At 39.4% G+C, this 21,486-nt stretch overlaps 2 protein-coding genes across 4 annotated transcripts in view; both read left to right on the top strand.

The window, feature by feature from the left end:
- Positions 1-11,601, top strand: part of kif6 (kinesin family member 6) — a 79,487-nt gene extending 67,886 nt beyond the window's left edge. For 2 of the 3 annotated variants that reach the window (XM_005477498.4, XM_013271533.3), the window contains 8 exons: positions 2,788-2,838; positions 3,467-3,554; positions 3,677-3,812; positions 5,639-5,727; positions 7,419-7,508; positions 7,621-7,725; positions 8,735-8,850; positions 9,618-11,600. In XM_005477498.4, the coding sequence (XP_005477555.1) occupies positions 2,788-2,838; positions 3,467-3,554; positions 3,677-3,812; positions 5,639-5,727; positions 7,419-7,508; positions 7,621-7,725; positions 8,735-8,850; positions 9,618-9,634 (692 nt within the window). In that variant the 3' untranslated portion in view covers positions 9,635-11,600. Of the gene's footprint in view, positions 1-2,787; positions 2,839-3,466; positions 3,555-3,676; positions 3,813-5,638; positions 5,728-7,418; positions 7,509-7,620; positions 7,726-8,734; positions 8,851-9,617 lie in introns of all 3 variants that reach the window. The other variant, XM_013271532.3, reaches the window with a different exon arrangement.
- Positions 11,602-16,020: 4,419 nt separating this feature from the next.
- LOC100705223 (potassium channel subfamily K member 16-like) lies at positions 16,021-19,694 on the top strand. Its single transcript, XM_005477590.1, has 5 exons — positions 16,021-16,233; positions 17,870-17,984; positions 18,066-18,232; positions 18,993-19,161; positions 19,486-19,694. Exons 1-5 carry the CDS (start codon positions 16,021-16,023, stop codon positions 19,692-19,694), a joined length of 873 nt encoding a protein of 290 aa, XP_005477647.1.
- Positions 19,695-21,486: the final 1,792 nt, after the last annotated feature.

Here is a 21,486-nt window from a genome sequence, read left to right as displayed (position 1 = left end):
CCACCTCAAGTGGACATTAGAAGAACTGCAGTTTTGATAGTTCATTTTTCAAAACCATTTTAAAGAGATTGTTGCAGGGTGCAGTCCACGAGCCTTTAAGAGAGATGTGTGATGAGTTTACACAGAAGATATTTGGAAAATTTATGGCTAAATAAAAGGGTGGGGCCATGCAGGGGCTTCGGGCGAATATAACAGATCTGTTAAAGAATACTTTGGCCATGACCATGTACGGATCAGAGTGAACCCAAAGCCAACCAAAAAAAATGTGCTCTTTATGTTGCCTTCACGTGCTCCCTGCCCCTTTTTTGTACCCTGTCATCATAGCGTGGTCATGGCATAAATATTTTTTAATCCTTTTATGTTATTATGAAAGGGGTTGTGGGTCATGTTTGAGAGAGCTGTGTCTGTTAGTGAAGTCTCAGGCTGCCCACCTCACCACAATGCGAAGCCACAGGGCGTCTCAGTACATCTACATTTTCAGCTACCCACACACAACCCAGCTTCATACTCCATAGGCATTTGGAAAAACACTGTCATCATGGGCACACTGTGTCAGGGCTGCTCATTTGTAATGTTTCACATCATCCATTCATGTCTCTGCTGTCTACTGAAACCCTCAGAAAAGTGGTCCTGAAAGACGAGCTGGTTACACGGGCACTTTGCAAACAGATTTAAAGTATTCCACAGGAGAAAGCCGAGCAAGAGCTCTAATCCAACCATTTTGTGGCGTCATGTGAGGTGTTACAGAAACCCACACCCCTTTTTTTCCCCACATACTTCATCTGGATTTCCCATTTTCTGATTTCCACTTGAGATAGGGTTGTATTATACAAAGAGCTGCAGCACAGCAGCGCCTATAAGTGAATGACACCTGTGGGACTTTAATGGAAACACCACAGAAGATACTGCCATTCAACACTGCTTTTATCTGGTAGTCTGGCTCTGATCTAAACATGAAGTAAACATGAAATTGTATCCTGTGTTTCTCTTATGGCAAAAGCATCCCTGGACATTTTAGTCCCTTTACTTGCAACTGTCCTCTACTACCGAAGCGGTTTATTACCAATTTCTCCAACAATGTAATTAAACACTTCAGTTCAGCAAAACAGACATACAGTAAATGACTTGCCCATATGTGAAGACTGCACTATAGCCACAAGAATCAACATTAACCCAAATGCCGCCTCCTTGTTGCTTCTTTGCTTACTGAAGACTTCATTTAGAGGACTATGGAAGTTTATAAATCAGCACCATGTCCTATCTTGACTATTGTTCTGTTTTGATTTATTTCCTGCAGTACTGTATAGTAGATAATCATAATAAACTTGAGCAAAATTTCAACTTATGAGGTCATTGTATATAGAAGTAATCCCTGTGAGGCCTCATACTCCTCCAAACACTGTTTCACAGAGTTGTTTTTTTCTATTCTTGGCTCGATATGATGATGATAATGATCATATAGATCTTAGGCAGAGGATGAACTGAGGGGCTGTACTCACGCGCTTTATAAGATAAATAAGGTAAATATGAATTATTCTGAATTGTGACTCATGCAAAGCCAGTCTAGTAGAGTTCAAGAGTAAAAATAAGAAGTTAGAAATGTGCAGAAAAGGTTAATCATCTGGAAAGAAATATCGATAGCTTCATAGGTTCAAATGTCTAAGAAGAATAGGTTAGATAAACTCAAAATAATTGCCCATTGTAACTCTAGAGCTGGGGTGTCAAACATATGGCCCAGGTGCCAAAATTGGCCTGGCAAAAATTCCAATCTGGCCCATGGGATGGCTTTGGAAATGTAAAGGAGGACATACATTTTGGACTTTTAACTATATTTTTTAAAGGTTTTACAGATTTTTCTTCTGACAACGAACTCCCCCATGCCGATTCATACTACACCAAAGTAATTAAATAATATATGTTTTTATTTTACTCATTTACCTCTTTCAGTTTAAGGCCCAAAGCCCCAAAACCTACAGATTATTTTCACATGCTACAGCAGCATTTCTTTATCATGTAGAAAAAGTGAGATGCACTGCTTACATTGCGCTTCTTTTTCTTATATTAACATATCTTATTGATTAATAAACCCACATAAAATCAAAGTGGGCTGTATGTAGCTCACGCTGTAACATGAGTTTGATAGGCCAACTCCAGAGGGAGCTTTAGGATTTGCGTGAGATTGTTGATTACAGTTGAATTACAAAAACAAAGTGTGAGATTTGAAAGAACTGTTATGGATAGAAGTTTAGCTGGTGCCACTCTCAATCCTAGATAAATTGGGAGAGAGCTTTCGGAATATCTCAAATCAAACATGCAGATCATCAAGAATAAGAATTCCATACAAGATAAAGATCGGGGCCTGGGTTAATAACAGAGGAGGAGGCTAGGGATAGGGTGAGATGGAGGCAGATGATTTACAGTGGTGACCACTAAACAGAGCAACTGAAAAAAAAAGTACCTATGATTGAAATTTGTTGTGCACACTTGGAATTCACTGATGTTTGAAATAATGTTTTTTGTTCTGGGTTATAATGAGGACGCCCTGTATTAAGCAGCACATGGGTTTTAACTGCTTTGCATTGCAGGGATTTTAAGTAGGTGAGTGACACTCCAAAATGTCTCTTCATAAACAATGTCATGCAAATTTTACTTGCTTGACTTTTATGAAATCATGTGGATCCAGGCCACTTTCTTTTAAGTTATGAAGCCCAGTGGCCTTGGAGATGGATGTGCTTTGAGTCTCTTGATGGAAATTACAATTTTTTGTTGTCGTTCTCCTTCTCTCAGCTGAACTGAAGAAGCAGCTGGATGTGCGGAGGAGACAGAGGGCCGCTTATGGTAAAAATTATTTATAACTTCTACCCACACCAACATCTAAACAACAAACATGTGAAGCAATTAAAATTCACCACATTTCTGCACATTTCTTGCCTTTGCATTGGGATGGCAGCTTGAGGAAGTATCAGGTCTTTTTATTATCATCTTTTTGATATTGAACTCTTCTCAAAACAGGATGATAAACGCTGAACACATTGTGGCCCCTTTTCAACTGTTACTGGTGGCCACTTCAAAGCTGTTGCAGCAAGCCTCAGTGAATGAAAGCTTACTGGCCAAAGAGTGGGCGGCTCAGGCTCTAAGACGCCTTCATTTGCTCCATTCTGACTGTTTTGATCAGTGACATAAAACCTTTGATGGGGAAACCTGGTTGTAAAGCATGCAAACACCTCCCACCCAAAGGCTTTTCTTGTTATTTGGAGTTCCGCATCACAGAGCTCTTCACAGCAGCCTGGTTTCTATTATCCAAGGCCAAGAGTTTAAATGCTTTCTTTGAAGCCAATGGACTCATGACACGCACAAATTCTCAGCTTCTAATCTTGCACTTGTCATTTTATATATAACATGACCGTGTTTCTTTTTTGTTTTTAACTCTTTTGTCATCTCTGCAACCTGTCAATTTACACCACAGGTGTCATGGAAAATCACACAGGGTCTGAGGAGGAGTTTGACCCAGTTGAAGAAAACCTCTGCAAGCACATTGAGGAAGAAAAAAAAGGGTGAGTTTGTAGTGCTTTTTAATGAATTACTATGGCAGACCCTGCTTGCATTGATTGGATACAGCAGATTCTTTTTAACGTGGACAAAAGATGAATTCAGTACCGTTAATTTCTCCTGTCAGTTACAAGAGCATCGTTGGCCGTCTAAAAGCACTGAGGACCGAGATTGAGCATCTGCAGCTGTTGTTGGAGAGGTCAAAGGTCAAGCTCCAGAAGGACTTCCATAAGTGGTGGAGCCAGGAAGCTTCCAGTCTGCAGGTGGCTGAGCTTACCTTCCTCTACCTATCCATGTGACAACACCACATAAAGCATCTGGGAGCCTGATGTAAAGTCCAGGGAAGAGTGTTAAAGACGTGTGTCTGACATTAGGCTTGTCTCTGGGTTTTTGTCTTTCTGTTTATGGATGTCTTCTTTCGTGTGTTTTCTGAATGCAGGGCTCTGTGGTCGTGTAAGTCGATATGCATCTGTCTTTGACTTGTGGGGCCTTTATGGCACCAGTGTGACCCTTGCAGCCTCTGTTCAACATCATGCTCAGTGGGTCCTGGGGGGAGATATGTAGGAGGCAAATACACACAGAGACATTTTCATAGAACTCTTTGTGACCCAAACAAGAGCCTGGAAAGCAGCTTAGAGGAACAGCAACAGGAATGATGGACAGTCCCAGCAGATAGCATTAACAAGAACAAAATGTCACACAGTAGAGGCAGCCAGCTAAACATAGTGGAGAACAGTTGCCATAACGCTATAAATATTGCATAAATTTTAGTAGCTAAAGATTTAGCTATTGAAATTGTTGGCTAACAGTCTTTAACAGACATGTGAAGAATAGAGTTTCCATACAGCTATGTACTGCTTCCATAGGAATTCAGAGGCTAAATAGCAGCAGTTGCTGATAATCCAATTCACTGATCAATTAATTATCAGGATGTGTGAGCACGTTTATAAAAGCAGGAGCTTTGGCATTTTGACGGTGTGGAGCATTCAGATGTGTGTCAGGACAATGCTGCAGTCTTCGCAGAAGTGGACATCCCAGGAAATTCACCCCAGGTCCGGAGCACTCAGTGCTCAGAAAAACTGTAAAAACACCCAAGAGCTACATCTCAGGCAGAGTCAAATGTGAGACCATCTGTCTCGCAGCTAAAGCTTGGATCAAACTGGGTCACAGAACAGGACAACGATCCCAAGCACTGCAGCAAATCTGCAACAGAACGGCTGAAAAAGAAAAGCATCGCGGTGTTGCGATGGTCCAGTCAAAGTCACAGTGAAAAAATTCACAGTGTAAAGTATAGTGTAAGAAAGAGAAAGATGGAGAAATTAATATTATTTCCCAAAGTATAGATACTACAAAAAATTCAAATATAATTAATTCAGATGTATCTTTAACCAGCGTTTGAGCTTTTACCGTATGATGTGTAAGTACTTTACCAGTATCTACACAGCTGTATCTGTCTGTGATCTGTGTGGGTAATAAGAGATAAGTCTTCACCATATGATGAAAGAATATGTTTGCAAAAGAGAGAAAAGCTGATAAAATTTCATGTCTAAAACCAAGTTAGACTTGTCTCTCCACTCGCACGCTTTCCTCGGCCTTGATGGCTGTTATGTGGTTGGTTTCGGAAACCAACTGCCTAGAAGATGTTAGGCACCAACATGTGACGAGCAGACGTCGCTGGTGCCGCTCTTATTATTTGATCTTATGAATGGAGAAGAATATCTCATTCACATCTGAGAAAAGTTTGGAAATGTGTCACTGAGTGACGAATGGGAAGCAGAGGAAATCCGACAGACGGGCCTTACGCATGCAGTTTGAGTCCACAAAGCAGGACGTCCTTTTTCGTGCCCGTATATATTCATCAGCTTTGTTCAGCCGTTTATTGTTCTGTTTTTGTTCTGCACACATGTGATCGCTTAAACTTTGTGTTATAACAAAGCCAGAAGACACAAAATACCTAAGGTTGTCTGGTCCTTTTAAAGAGAACTATGGCCACATTGCATTTAACTGTTACCAGGTTGGTGTGATGTTTTTTGTAGAGAAGTGGTACAGAAATATTTCAGTAAATTAACTTTTCATTATTTGTAACCAGGAGTCTGAGTCAGAGGCTGCAGCCCAAAGTCACACTGGGACACTGAACAAGACCATACAGCCATCTTCACCTCGAGCTCTGGGATTTGGGTGAGATTGCTTTTTGCCCAGACTTACAAAAGATGTAATAAAGGTCTGGCCAGTCGGCTGGTATGCGCTCTTAATATGTGTGTATTAATTAGGGCTGCCACGATTAGTCGACTAGTCACGATTACGTCGACTATTAAAATCGTCGACGATTAATTTAATAGTCGACGCGTCGTTTGAAGCTTTGTAAGATCCCAAAAGACGCATCAGTAAGTAGTAGGATTTAAGAGTGTAATGACGGACTGAAACAGAAGATGGCAGCACTGCATGTACAAGGATGCCAGCTGCCTTTAAACCCCGAAGAAGAAGAAGCTGTGTCCCAGAATTCATAGCGCGGCCCTGCTCAGTTTTCAACAATGGCGGCAGCTAGTTAGTTTTAATATCACTCTTATTATTCTTTCTGGGTCACAAAATAAACGTTTAACATATTTTCAGGCGAGAATATAGCTGTGTAAACCTCAAATATCTGCTCAGTTTATCAAGACATCACATATTTTCAAAAGTGCTCCGACGTTTCCGGAGACGTCTGTTACCCACCAGCTCGATAGCTAGCTGGGGTTGACGGCTCACTAGAGCCAGTGAGAACACCAGACTCCCGGCAAATCGTTTTCAAACTCACCGCCGTCTTTCGCTACTCAGGTTAAACATGATATATTAGTCACTTAGATAACTTAAAAGTGATATTGTTTGGCTTTTTTTAGTATTTTATTTGTTCCTGAGTAAATCGGGTTGGCTGAGATTAAAGTTATAGTTTTTACACAGCTGAATAAACGTCAAGCAGACAACTGATTATCAGAAGTGTGAGATGCTCGAGAATATACTCCGGTGTCCTGTTATATTTTAGATAGCAAGGAGCAGACGGCTGAATTTTTTAAACTCCACCAAACAAACTACAAATGTCATTAAAATTTAATAAACTATCATCTTGTCTTTAATTTTAGTTGGCACATACCTTAAACACTTAAAGCTGTAAGCTAATGATAGTTATTTAAGAGCAGATGCATGCTGGTGAAATAAGCTGTACGTTTTACATCCAATGGATGCATGATCTGATTAGTCGACTAATCGCAAAAATAATCGGTGACTAGTCGAATATCAAAATAATCGTTTGTGGCAGCCCTAGTATTAAATAGACATTTTTAGCTTCCATTCAGCTCACTCATATATAAAAACAAGCAAAGTTATAATGAGAACCACTCTCTTTTTACTGATTTATTAATAATGTTATGGTTTCCTTTTCATTTCCGTGCTTGAACACTTGATTTTTAGCCAACAACCTGCAGCTTGTTTCTATAAAACCTTTTTTTTTACTTTCATAAATAGCAAACAGTTGCTGGAACAATGTTAAATCAATAAAACAATGTTTTTATGTGAGAGATCCAAACAATACTAAAAGACATAAACTTCATCACAAATGTTGAAAATGATTAAAGGAATTATTAACCACCATTTTTTATAAGGAATATAGTACAAGAACTAGAAAAATGGAGCTGAGAATATGGCACCTTTAGTTTTAACTCAGTGAACTTTGCAGAAACTCCATTAACAAAATGTTGCTACAAACTATTTTTGTGTTGTAGCTCCCTCTGGTGGTTGGCTCATGTACATGCATGCAAACTATATCTTTTCCACGTATATTCTTCTGTGGTATTTTGCTGTCAGTCTTCATGAAATGCTCTTCTAACTTTAAACAGGGCTCCTGCTCTCAGCAGTACTGTGAGAGACTCGCCAGCAGGCCGACACCGGAATCCAGATCCTTCTATCTCCTCTGTTCAGGAGCTCAGGTCAGCTACGCTTCACTGATCCTCTCATTTATTTGCTCTGGGTATTGATGGGTTATACTGCATGTAGCCATACTATATGTAACAGTATATATACTGATTCTTTGAATTTCAGAAGTTTTACCCCTGAAAGCAAACCTCCAGTACCAGCTGTGCCAGCCTGGCAGAATAAGCCTGTGAACAGGAAGGTGACAGACTTCACCCCTTCTTCTGAGTGGAAGTATGTGAATCAGTGGCCTGGAACAAAGGTTGACAAAAGAGTCAAAAGAGGAATTTTAAACTATTTCTGGCCAAAATAATCTTTTGGAACAACATATTTAGGCCCTACAGTGTCAGTGACACAGCCTTGTTAAATATAACTTTGTTTTTTAACATTACCAGTCGGTGTAAATTTATTTATTTTTATATGTTACTAATAAATATTTTATTTTCTTTTGTCACATGTAGCTATGTTGGGGGTTTTATGCTTATTATCGCGTGCCCTTTAACTTTGAATCTTTATTATTAACTTTAATGCTTATTATGTTTTTAGTTTTGACGACATCGTAGAACTAATACTTACAAATAAAATGCTTACATTTCTTAAATCTCACAGGAGTTCCTGTGAGATTTAATACAGATTAATGAACATAATTATGGGGGTGCGTATATTCTATTGTTTCACTTGTAAAGAATAAAGTGACAGAGCTTGATTTCCAGTATTTTCCCAGAACTCTGCCATTTAACATGTTCAGAGGAACTCTGGACTTCACTCATATCTCTTTAGAAATAAGAGACATCACAGTCCTTGTATTGTCTGTTGTTTACTTTTTACATTTTTAAAACAAACTGAAAGTTCTTTGGATTTATTGTCGACATTTTGAAGTGCGGACAGCACGGCAGTTTGCAGAATAGCCCTTAAATCTGCACATAGACCTGTAGATTTTATAGCTTTGCAGTGGATTTTTTTTTCAGTCTGAGCACGGCTATGATTTTTTATATCTCTGTGAAGTAATGTCTACAAACCCTGCTAACAAATCAAACACTGTAAGTCTCACTGCTGCCTGAGCTACCTTTTTACAACCACAGTTAAACACTCGTGCTTTTGTTCCACCAGCACAGAGACTGCATTGTTACCTGTTTCTTTTAAATCTTTGGATTACGAACAGTCGAGAATAACAGGACTGCTGGGTTGTTAAAGCAATGAACGTTGATGGCTACATGTCACAGTAACTATTCATACATTTCAGGACCCTCACCTCTGCCACCGTTTCATCCTCCTCTATTCCACTGACTGGAGACCAGAAAACTGATGCTGACATCCTGGCTTTTATCAGGGCCAGGCAGAATCTCGTCAGCAGGGCAGGTAACACACACACAGATACACACATGCAAAAACACACCTTGAGCACAGTATGCATTATGCATTCACTACCGCCCTCTGCTGGCCTGACAATAAAGTTTAGCTTCTTTCAGGACTTTTCATAGCTTTCTTTATCCTCATTTTCTGTCCACCGAGGGAAGAAGGAGACTTGTTGCTTCCACTTCTCTGTCATAGTGTTGCATTATGGTCACAGACAGCATACATATATGGTGGATACTGTCTTTCACAAAGCCCTGAGGTTTATTACAAACCTTAAAGCACCTTACTTACCGGCTTACATTCACTACAACTTAAGAAGCTAGTCTTACTGAGTGAATTTGAGGGTGAATTAATTCAATAATAATGAGTATAATTGAATCTAATACAAAAATGTGTCATTTATTAATTTGGCATAGCTGTTTTACTGCTGACTTTCCTCTTACTTGTTTTCTTGCTTTATTAGTTTATTAAACTGTTTTCCTTCTTGTCTTCCATCATCATAGCTTTCTTCACTAAATGTTTTCTAACTTGTTTCATTTTACCCTTTTATTTTTTTGCTTTCTTTGTTCATTAACTGTTTTCTTTCTTTCCTCGACTTTATTTTGGCATTTGGATTTTTACTTTTTCTATATTTATATATACATCTTCCCAAAACACCTTCCAAGACACTAGTGCATTCTGGGAAGTGTAGTAACATTAGCAAAGGCAAATTAACATCATCACTCAATAAACTTATTATAACTCTTTCTTCTTTGTTTTCTGAATTTCAGGCAAACATAAGCAGTGATGTGTTTGAAGTTTGACCTCCACGTCTACCAGTTGAAAGAATTACTCATGACCTGGTACATGAGTACTAGGCTTCTCCAAGAAATACAGCGCACACACACACACACACACACACATTGTGCCTGCTGTCAAATGCATACACTCAGTTACTGACTTCCTCCTGGAGATGACGTGATATAATGGTCATGAGTGGAAATCACAGCCTGCTCCGACTGTTCGACAAATGTTGTCTCAAGATATCAGAAGAAGGAGCGGCCAGTCGGAAGCCGGCTGCTCCAGTTTGTGGAAGTAATGAATCATAACTATGTAAATGATGCAGAAACAAATGACTTTCATATTTCCATCTTATTCAACTCTATTCAAAAGGGGTGTAAAAGTGTGTAATCTCAGGAAATTTTCCTATTTAATATGTACAAAAAAATTAAGCAGAATTGTGCGATGCCACATCACACACGACTGCTGCTGCCCACTCTGCCTGCCTTGTGATTTAAAATCCACAGATCATAGTTGTTGATGCACAAAGTTCATTTTCTTTTGCTATTTATATTAGTAATAAATCTTTTTTCACGAGCGCTTCCTTATTTCTTGTAGAAGTGTAACAGTGGCTTATTTTACTTTGGAATTTAACTGGAAAATTCCTTCCTAAAAAGTGGAAAACCACTGTCAACTATAGTTCTAACAGCTATACTGAAAAAATGAGAGTATCTCTCACGTCTCCCTGAAATTTGAAGATGTTCTGTATGAGATCATATAAGCAAAAACAGCTTTTGTGCAGCAGATTTAAAATTACATCAGGCATTCACTCTGACCCTCAGATAGTCTCTCAGTCTTGTTCTCTAAAACCTAAAGACTTTGATCAACTGGTCCCTTAACGAAATTGACACCCTATTCTCGATGAGAAGCCTGGACTCTGGAGAGTCCGATTCTCCTGCAGAGAGATTTGCTGCTGGACACGCGATGGCCGGTTGTGTAGTTTACCTCGATGGACGGCACTGAATGAGATCTAACTATTCAGAACAATGATAACAGAGTTCTGGCTGATTGGAGCTGGCTCGGACCTGGCTTATGGAAGAACAAAGAAAGCGGTTACAGTTGTTCAAAACCCCACAAGGTTGGTCAACACGATTGACGATGGGCAAGCCGTGAGTACTCAGACTGTGTTTATGAAATGCAATATTGATAAGACCTTGGAGAAGCTCATGGCTCTGCATCGGGAATTGAGAGACCTGATTACCAGTGACGGACATTTAGACCAACTGCGAAATTGGAATGCAATTATTCGTTTGAACCCAAATAACCATCTCCTTCATGCAGCTACCCAAGGCCAAGACTGCCCAGAACAACAATGCTCCCTGATAACAGGACTGTGTTTTGACTATCTGCTCCTACCCTTCAAGGTCACCTGAATCACCTGGAGGACTGTTGACTTTTGCTTAACCAGGTGAAAGGACACTCTCTCTCAAGTTGAACACAGGATACACACACACACACACGCAAATCTCTTATGTACACTCACACAGACACGCACTCACCCCCCTCCACCCTCCCAGGGCCTCCGAACCTTTACTCCCATCTGAAGTAGGCAGGCGGATCTGTCCAGTCCTGGAAGACTGGCAGCAGGACCAGGCTGCTGTCTACATGGGTTAACTCCCGAGCCCCCCCTTCCTGTCGCGAGTCATGTGCTTTTATGTTGTAAGATGTGAAGATTTATGTGCTTTCTGTGCTGAGGGGTTTTTTTTTGTTCCCCTAGGAGCGCAGTCTGGGAGGAGTTCTTTTCTCCTCCTCTTTCCTCATGTATTGTGTATTTCCATTGTTTTTTGTACCACACTGACCTGTCTTCCCAATGTTATGTTTGTGTATTCTATGTATGGTTGGAAGGGGTGCTCATAATGGTGCCGGATCGTCTGGCAGCCTTTAAAACAATTTCCCTGGAGATAAAGTATTATCAATCAACCAATCTAATTTTTTTTCAGCTTAGGGAATTCAGGATTGCAGAGAGGCTCAAGTCTATCCCAGCTGTCATGGGTTGAGAGGCTGGGTACACCATGACACCCAGGGTAACCATTACACTCACAGTCAAATTTAGAATCAGTAATTAACCTAACCCCATGCTTGTGTTTGACTGTGGAAAGCTGGAGTACTCAATTCAATTGAGTTTTATATTGTAAGGTCGACCCTAGAGTGATACATAAAGAGAAAATCCAACATTCATATGACCCCCTATGAGCAAGCACTTTGGCGACAGTGGGAAGGAAAAACTCCCCTTTAAAATGAAGAAACCTCCAGCAGAAGCAGGCTCAAGGAGAACCTGTGCAGACATGGGGAGAACATGCAAGCACTGCACCACCCTGCTGCCCAAATCAACATCTAAATGAAGAGTTGGCACTTTAAAACTTTACATGAGTTTTATAATGTCTTTTGGCTCAATAGTGTAGTGGTTCACACATTCACTTAACAAGTGAAAGATCCCTGGATTGATCCTGAGAGGAGATACACATTAGATTACCTGGTTCTTAAAATATCTATGCGAGCTGTGAACTATACATTAATGTATGTGCTTTCTTTTTCCATTTCATTTATTTATTTATTTCACACTTGGTTCAACAGTTTTATCCTTTTATACACACAAACCATGCTTTCCCTTGATATAACAGTGCAACCGTGCATGAAAAGGAGGAGGAAGAAGAAAATATTCTTATTAAACCCTGCCCCCTATCTGCGATCCAACTAATATTACAAGTGGGTACCATAAACCAAGGAACACACTAGCATTTATGTCCAGATCCTAACGCAGACCAAAGAACAAAATTAGAATCAGCAATATACCACATCACATAATAACAAGGAGAAAAAAAATAAGTAGATAGAATAAAATAAGGAGAGAGAAAGAGGGGGGACCCCTTCTTCAATTAACTCCAATTTCTTTCATGTTATTCATATTGATTAATCGTTTTAAACATGTAACACTTTTTAAAACAATGTAAAATTGTACAACTCTGCAGTCAGAAGTGACCAAATGTGGATGAAATGGTGGAGTGCTAATTCATCAGCTACCCATATATGTGCAATGCACAGACACAGATAGTAACATCCAAATAAAATCTTTGAATTTCACTTACCAAAACTGGACGACATACTTCTTGGATATCCTGCAATTAAAATTAAAAAGACAGCAAATTACATTATTTAATTATTTGTTAGATAAGTACAATTAAAATGTTCCAAAAGACAGAAACAGCATAATTAGAAAGGTTCTTTTGACTGACTCCAGTTAGCTGATATGAAGCTAAAGCTAAAGTGTCAACCTGTCACTAAAGGAGCCACACCTCTAATTAATGCAAACTTTAAGCTTTAACATGGTAACAGGCTGTAAACATGTTTATTTCTGCTGTGAAGTTTGACATTAACATGGGAGTCACTTTTGGAGCCAGCTCCAAGTGGACGCTAGAGCGACTGCAGCTTTTGTTCCTCAGCCTTGAACATTGCTATTTGATCTGAGCTGCTGTTCAGGGACATGAGGAGAGAGGCTGATCCCAGCCTGCACTGTGGCAAAGGTAAAGAAACACCCATAGAGAAGTGCCCAGTCTGTAAAAAGCTCTATTCAGATTGTGTTACAAACTCTTCTTGTTGGATTCTGAACTAAATAGTCATTATGAGATACAGAACAATGAAAACTCTTGACACACCCTTCATGTCTTTATATTATACTTTTAAGGAGGTATTGAGAAATTATTTTCCAGTGTTTGTGAAGTTCTTTCAAAGTTTCTCTGTGGCCATTGGCTACTTTTTTACTCATTTTCAGGCCAGGCTTTATACCTGAAGCAATGAAATCTGAAGGATGGACCAGTGTTAGGCATAAAAAGATATTTTTTGCACCAAGAAGGTAATTTCTCCAAAACAAAGTAATTCCCATTTAGATAAAAGCTTGCCATATCTTTGCGTGGTGTGTAGCATGTCCTTAAAAAATTTGAGGAAACTAGACAAGCGAAGAACAAAACGAGTAGTGGCAGACCTAAAAACTATCTATAGCACATTAACACTGAAAGTCATGTCCTTTGAAAAAATCCAGAGCTGATTGCTAGCAGCTTCCTTTTTCAGCATGACAATGATCGCAAATGTCAAATGATAATGTGAAAGCATAGCTGGATTTAAAAACATACAGTGGAACACAGTCAGTCATATATTGGCCTGCTGTGAGCCCAGACCTCATCATTAGTGAAGTAGTTTGGGATCATCTACATCTGACAGAGAACAAAATACGGCAACTAACATCCTTAAAAGAGTTTTGAATGTCTTTCAAATAACCTGGAGAACTATTTCTGAAGACAGTGTAAAGAAATGACAAGGAAGTTCAGGCTGTGTTCAATAATTAAGGTGCCCTTACTAAATACTGACTCACTAGACAGTTTCTGTCTTATATACTGTAATTACATGCATGTTTCCACATGTTAGTAAATCACTGCACCTATTTCCACAGTAAGCACAGTAAGTAATAATATAAGTTTTAACTCAAGCTAATCAATATCTCAATCAGCATCAGCTAATAAGCTGTGTCTCCCTATCTAGCTACCTCACAGCCATTTGTCCAGACAGAGACGACCTGTCACCAGGTTTACATGGCTTTGCATCAATTTGTTTGACACATGCACGTTTTGCATCCACGCTGAGTCACTTTGGAGAAAGGTCCTTTTTCGGTCACGTCATTACATCTGTTATTTCCCTCAGGAACATCACTTCCCATCACTGGGTTCCCTGGTAATTGTAATAGAGAGGGTGTTCCCAGGAAGACAAACTGTCTAATTAGAGCTGAAGCATGTTTTTATAAAAATAAAATGTTAAAACTGTGTAAATCTGCAGAGAATACAACAATCTAAAAATTGATCTAAAGTTGGTCATGGAAAAAAAAATCTTCTGACCAACAAGGACATGGATTTTTTTTACTTCTATTACTTTTATTCTTCTATTACTTTTATTTTATTCTATTACTTACTATAACACTTTAAGGAGAGAGCTAGGGTTACTGTACTCCCAGAATGCACTAGTTCATTAGAAGCGGTTTTACTTTGCATACACTGCCACTTTTAAATGTTAGTATAGCATCAAGCCAGTTAAACTTTTGGGATACTGATCTGTTCAACAATGTGGTTTTAATGAAATTAAGAACGGGTGCACTATTTGAGACAACCCACAAAACATGGAGGAGATTCCAGGAGACGGGAGGTTAGTCTTGGATTGCTGGACAGGGTTTTTGAAGGTCCTTGGAGTAGATCCCCCAGGACACCATCTCATTAGGAGCATGCCCTGATGTTGTCAAGCATGCATACAAGAACATAGGGAAACCACTGAGTACTATTTTTACTTGCTGCAGTGAAATCTCAGAAAAATGGCCTAGTCTGAGGCATTATTTTTTCCGCTTTGATTTTTGGAGTAAGAGATCAGTATACTTTCCTGGTGAGATTATGGTCTTAGTCACTAGTGTTATTCCAATAAAATACAACATAATGTTCAGTTTGTAAATTATGGTACTGTTACGTAAAGTATAAAGAGGATAAAAGAGGGTGGTGCTCCTTCATAACCATGTAAAACCAGTTCAAAATTCAAGATGACCAAAATGCTGAACTCTTGGCTCTAAAACAGGAAATCGCAAAACACTGGGTAACATCCAGTCAATTGTTTATATGACAGAAACCAAAACAGAGTAAATATTCGACATCTGTTAGATCAATTTTTTTCCAGATGCCTCTAAATAATTGATAACTGTGTAAGCCATATATGCCTAATGGTTGATGCTGTTTTATTGATGTGTTGACATTTTTTTTTATTATTGTAACCTATGTGACTGAAAAACAAAATCCTGTTTAAGTTTCTCCTTAATAGTCATAATGAGTACAGTCAGAGGCGAAACTGGGACTAGGCATGTGGGGAAACCCAAAGTTATAGAGGTAGGGAAGTCTGGGCTTGACTACAGGCTGGGATCAGATGGCCTGTGCTGCTGCTGGTCAAACATTAACTTCTGTTATGCTGACAAGATGTTGCTCCCTTATTAGTGGAAACAGTTGGAAGTGTATGTGTGTGTCCAGATGTCACTAATGGAGGTGAAGTCAGTTTGGTCATTACCCAGGTAACCCATAAATCTACAGGACTCTGACCAACCAGAATGAGACCTGATAGCCCATCGACTCAGAGCTTCACCAAACATCATCCTGCTGTGATGTAAAACTCCTAGAATGCTTTCTCTTGAACACATTTCGTTGCCTGTTTTGAAAAAGAATATCTCTCACTGAACGAGGCTTTGTCTCTCAGTTCTTTCTGAACTAAGAAAAAACAACCAACTCCTCAAAGTTTGTGGATTGGTATCGTATCCTTTCTGTTGGTGGCAGGAGGTCAATGGCGAGCTTTCACGTGGTGCGGGTCAGAGTGAGCTGGACGGCTCTTTTGGCTCTGGCCCATTTCGTCTACCTGCTGGCTGGAGCCACCATCTTCCGAATACTGGAGCGAGAGGCCGAAAACTACAATCGAAACCATTTTCTGATGGAGAAGCTGAATTTCTTAGCAAATTACACCTGCTTGGATGGAGACGCCTTGGAGTACTTTGTTAAGGTCTGGCATTTATTACACTGTCAGGATGTTTTTGTTGGCCCCAACTTTACCAACACAGTGATGGCAAGGCAGCAGCAAGGCAATTCAAAGTGCTTTACATTAAAGATAAAAGGCATTCATGTAAAATGGGCAACATAAAAAAATCTAAGAGCATCTAGATAGAAAATAGAGTGAAATATATGTAATTTAACATAAAATAATCTGCAATTGAAAGCAAAGAGAAAAAGCCAAAAGTTTGATTTAAAACTATGGAGAAGAAGCAAAGTTTTAAAAATGACATGGCTGTGGCTCAGGAAGTCATCAAGACACTTAACCCAGAGTTGCTTCCGATGCAATAATAAATCATTAGATAAGGCACTTAGGTATAGAATAAAGCACTGAGTGTGTATGTGTGTCGGAGGCTTGACAGTAAGTAGCTTTGAGTGCTCATTTAGATTAGAAAACTGTTATTTACTTGCCTGGCCACTTATCCTAGGAGACCTGTCACAGACAACCTGACGGGTCTGGAATGGTTAAGAATGTACTGGAAGTTTGTTAGGGCTTCCAAAAACAAAAAGTGAATGGTAAACTGTATGATGATGGATGCCTTTTCAATGTAGCTAATAAGACCAAGCTCTTGAGTCATACAAATACATGCAGGAGACTTTAGATTAGATTAGATATACCTCACTAGTACCTACTTGGAACCACTTTTGCCCTTTTCTTCATGATATAGACTCAACAAGTTGCTGGAATCAGTCATGAGAGATTTTGGTGCATGTTGACATGATAGCATCACACAGTTGATGAGATTAGTTGGCTGGACATCTATGATGTGATTCTCCCAGCCCACTACATCCCAAAGACGTTTTATTGGATTGAGATCTGGTGACCGCAGAGGCCAGTTGAGGAGAGTGAACCTTGGTTATAACAAGTGCTTTCTCACCACACTCCCCTGACCTCTGACATCCACAAGGCATTTTCACCCAGAGAACTGCCTCTCACTGGAAACTTGTATTCTCTATACACCCAAGTGTGGGAAAATCCCAGTAGGAGAAATCAGCAGTTTTTGAAATATTCAGGCCTCCTTGCCTGGTTAATTAATATATGCGAGTCATTTTTCTACCAATTTGAAGTTTGTGCTGCATCTTTACATTATCAGAGTCTACCAAAATGTGCTCAGCATCAGATCTAGTGCCATGATAAATGTCTATCAACACCATAAATGTTAATAATGCAGTGAGATACAGATCTAGTGATGTTACACAAACATCAATTATTACTGCAAGCTTTTTTTTACATCATGACAATAAAGTTTTTAGAAGATGCAGCCTTAAATGCATCTCAAAGGACATTAATCAGATACATTATGTAAAAATAGAATCTGCTGTTGTCAGATAAGGGACACAGTGAATACAGGATTATGGATGCCGGCGCCACCATTATGTTAAATACATGGTAATAACTGACTGTAACCTGACCTAATGAGTCATTTAGTGTGTTCTGATCAAAAACATTTGCCAATGTGATTACTGGCTCCTTTTAGTGTCATGAGTCATTAAACGTTCAGGTGTATTTAATCCAGATTTTACTACCTCTGTGCTTGCATTTGTGTGTGTGTGTGCGTGTGTGTGCGTGCATGCATGTGCAAATGCAGGTGATTTTATATGCAAAGAAAAATGGAGTAAATCCTTCAGGAAACTCCACAAACCCCACTAACTGGGACTTCAGCAGCTCCTTCTTTTTTGCAAGCACAGTCATCACAACTATCGGTGAGCACTTTAACATTTCACTTTTCCCATTTGTGGGAAATGCCTGCCCTGCTTAATAACGGCTCCTTATCTGGTTCACAGGCTATGGAAACCTCTCCCCGAGCACCGTGTCCGGCCAGGTGTTTTGTGTGTTTTATGCTTTCTGTGGGATTCCCCTGAACCTGGCCTTCTTCAAACAGCTGGGGAAGTGTTTCACTATCCACCTGGGGAGACTGGAGAAGGGACTGGTCTCGGTTGTTCCTCACAAGGTACCGCTTCATGTCCATTAGCTACAGCATGGAGTGATATTTTTTAGGGATCACATCAAATCAAAATGGTTTATAGGCACATTTAAAGTTAACATAGGTTGGCCAATTATCTAGTACAGTCTAGTGAAAAAGCCGAAGAATATGAGGTGTTAAAATGTCCAGTGTTGATGAGATTCTGATGTGAAGGATCTTATCAGCATAATCAGTGGTAAAAACGGCATATATAGAAAGAAACTCCACCACCTTTCCAGCATTTTTGTTTCTTTGGTATAAACTCACTGGTACCCAATGAAAATAAGCAATACAGGTGATATGTGTCCTCACACTTTCACATACCACTTATTTTCCTAACCTTCACCAGGTAACTGCTGGCCGATCTAGGAACAGGGTTAAGGTTTGGTAAACAATCACATCTTTTCATATCTGTAAAAAAAAAAACCTCTAACACCAAAATGTTTCTTTTAGTTTCTGAAACTATGCCTATTTTAACAGCTTTAACAAAACCAAACCTTACACAGCTCCCATGTGAACTGGCAGATATTAAAAGCCAGACATCACGTTTCTGGACCTGCTTCAGACACTGAAAGCAAATACCGGCTTAAACAAAAGATTACAGAAATGCTGTAACTACTCTGTTCATTTGTTTATCAAATACTAAAGTGCTGGCAAAAAGACAGGCACGTGTTGCATTGACTGGATCTGTAGGCCACAGTATGCTGATAACCTTGTGGATAATATCAAAACTTTTGTCCTTTTGCAGCAAGCATTTGAGGCTGTCGCGGCGAGTTTGTTCTTTATCGCTGGCACGCTCCTGTTTCTGGTCATCCCCCCTCTGCTGTTCAGTTACGTGGAAGGTTGGACATATGGCGAGGGCTTCTACTTTGCCTTCATTACCCTCAGCACCATTGGGTTTGGAGATTATGTGGTGGGTGAGTAGAGAGAGCAAACAAACACTAATGTGGAACAGAGAAGTCTACCTAACCTTTGTGATTCTATCCAGTGGACTGTAAAAAGCATCTGGACGTCAATCTGCAATAAGATTTAATGTATGTGGAGAGGCTGAACATGGATGCAATCTAAAACATAGACACGGCTTTGGGGTGTGAAAAGTGAAGCCATTGTGAATGTGCCTCAAACCTGAATTCTTCCTGAAGACCTCAATTTTGTCTGAGCTAAGATGGCAACATCCCAAAATGCTCAGCTCAACATTCATAACAGTATTTTTGATTTTGTTTTTGGGTTTGTCCTTGCAGGTACCAACCCTGGAAAGACCTACATCTTTCTGTACCGCAGTGTTGCAGGCGTTTGGATCATCTTCGGCCTCTCTTGGCTCGCTCTCATCTTCAACATGGCGGCCAGTATAATGGAGCATGTGCTTGACCAGACTTACCCACGCTTCAGGAAACAAGAGGAGGCAGAGAACATGCCATCCAGTAAAACAGAAGCCACATCAAAGATCTGAAAATGGACTGCAGACAGCACCATATACAATGCGTCGAATATATTTAGTGAGACTGTGTTAAAATACACGAAGCAGTATAAAACAGACTTCTACCTCATTTAGGCCACACAATCGGTGCTTTAAATATTTGCGTTGAACTTTGTCATAAGATGCAAACAGTTCACACAAATGACACTTTTCTAATCAATTCTAATTATTCTCACCGAGAGCTAAATTTTTCACATAATATATACAAAGTATGCTCAGAAAGTTATGAGAACAGGTTGACAGAAGGGGAAAAAATCAAAAGCCTGATTTGATTTAAATGTGGCCAATCTCCCATTCAGCACTATTTTCTCATGCACCACTGGACAGATTTTAGACCTCTTTGCATAAATCTTCTTATTTCCCTTTTCACTTTTATTTTGTGATCTCCTCCAGTGTGTCAAAATCATTTAACTTAATAGAAAATCTGGAAAGTAAGCCAGTTGGTACCTTAAGATTGTGCAAGTGTTATTGCACTCAGTTCAGGTTGTTTTTGTCACATTTCCTCCCTTACAAGCCTCGGGATGTTTTTCAAAAACACTGCACAGAATTCAACCTGAGGGGAAGATTCATGTTGTAAAACACTAGAGGAAGTGTGAATGTGGTAACAACGACATGATATTTCATACTGCACTCATGGCAGCTCCCAAATCCCCACTGGGTCAGCTCACATTTTTACCCATGTTATTCCCCAAGTTGGTCTCAGTATAGGTTAACATCCCTCCTCTTAGCTCTCTACTTAGCTCCAGGAGTATCGGCCCAGTGTGATTGGTTGGTGATGGTTCTCCAAGAAATGACTACCATTAAAAAAATGTTACAAAATGTAAGTATGTGACTTGCAAAATAAAAGTTGCCATTCTTCAGAGACACAATTAAAGAAGATCAACTTTTTCAGTGATAGTCATAAAACAATTAAAGGCACTGCCATAACTGGCTGCCTCTCAGCATTAAAATCTTTCTTACTGTTTTGTAAACATTATTTCAACATTTTCTTAGATGATCTAGTAGAGAATGTGTTTATTCAGGCGGAAATCATGTTTTCTGCTACACATTTGTGTTTTTTTTATTAACTCTTGTGTGTGTGTTTCTGTGAGAACATGTCTGCATTTGTGTAGTGATGGAAAATTCTGGTGAATTGAATGCAGAGGGCTATCTTAGACAAACACATTAATCAAGATGGTGAAGTGAGCTGTAAAAAAAGGAGGATGGCTTTCACCTGTCCCACTGTTCTTAGTTTGTTTTAAATCCATTCAACACTGAATATATATAGCTGAGCATGTGAAGCGTATAACTACACTACCTGTGTTTTATTTAACAGTGTTTCAGTGTTTTCAAGCTCACTTTTTAATGTTTAATTAGTATTAATGATTAATACTGATGAGCAAATTCTGTGTAAGAACACATCCAGGAAGTTCTAAATGTCATGAGCGCAGCCTTAACATGGTGCTGTGTGAGACTTGTCATGAATTTGGGGAAAATAAAATAATATTTTAGCATGTTTTGAGGGGGGGGGGGTCGGCAATAAATAAGAAAATGGATGACTATTTAACTATTTAAATGTTAAATGGTTACATAAACAAGGATGTTTTCAGAGTTTATCAAACACAGAGAAATTGAAAGCTTTAGATTTGGAACATGGAAATCAATGACAGCTTGTCAGCACAGAGTCTACTGAGCCTTTACTGAAAATGAGATATTAGCACAGACATGTACACATATATAGACTCCATATAAACAGTGGAAGCACACATCACCCCTGCTGTGCGAT

This window comes from Oreochromis niloticus, linkage group LG19 (genome assembly GCF_001858045.2).
Source record: "Oreochromis niloticus isolate F11D_XX linkage group LG19, O_niloticus_UMD_NMBU, whole genome shotgun sequence".
In the NCBI taxonomy this organism is placed as follows: Eukaryota; Metazoa; Chordata; class Actinopteri; order Cichliformes; family Cichlidae; genus Oreochromis; species Oreochromis niloticus.
The sequence above is the reverse complement of the archived record's forward strand: the minus strand, read 5'-3'. Positions and strand labels throughout refer to the sequence as shown.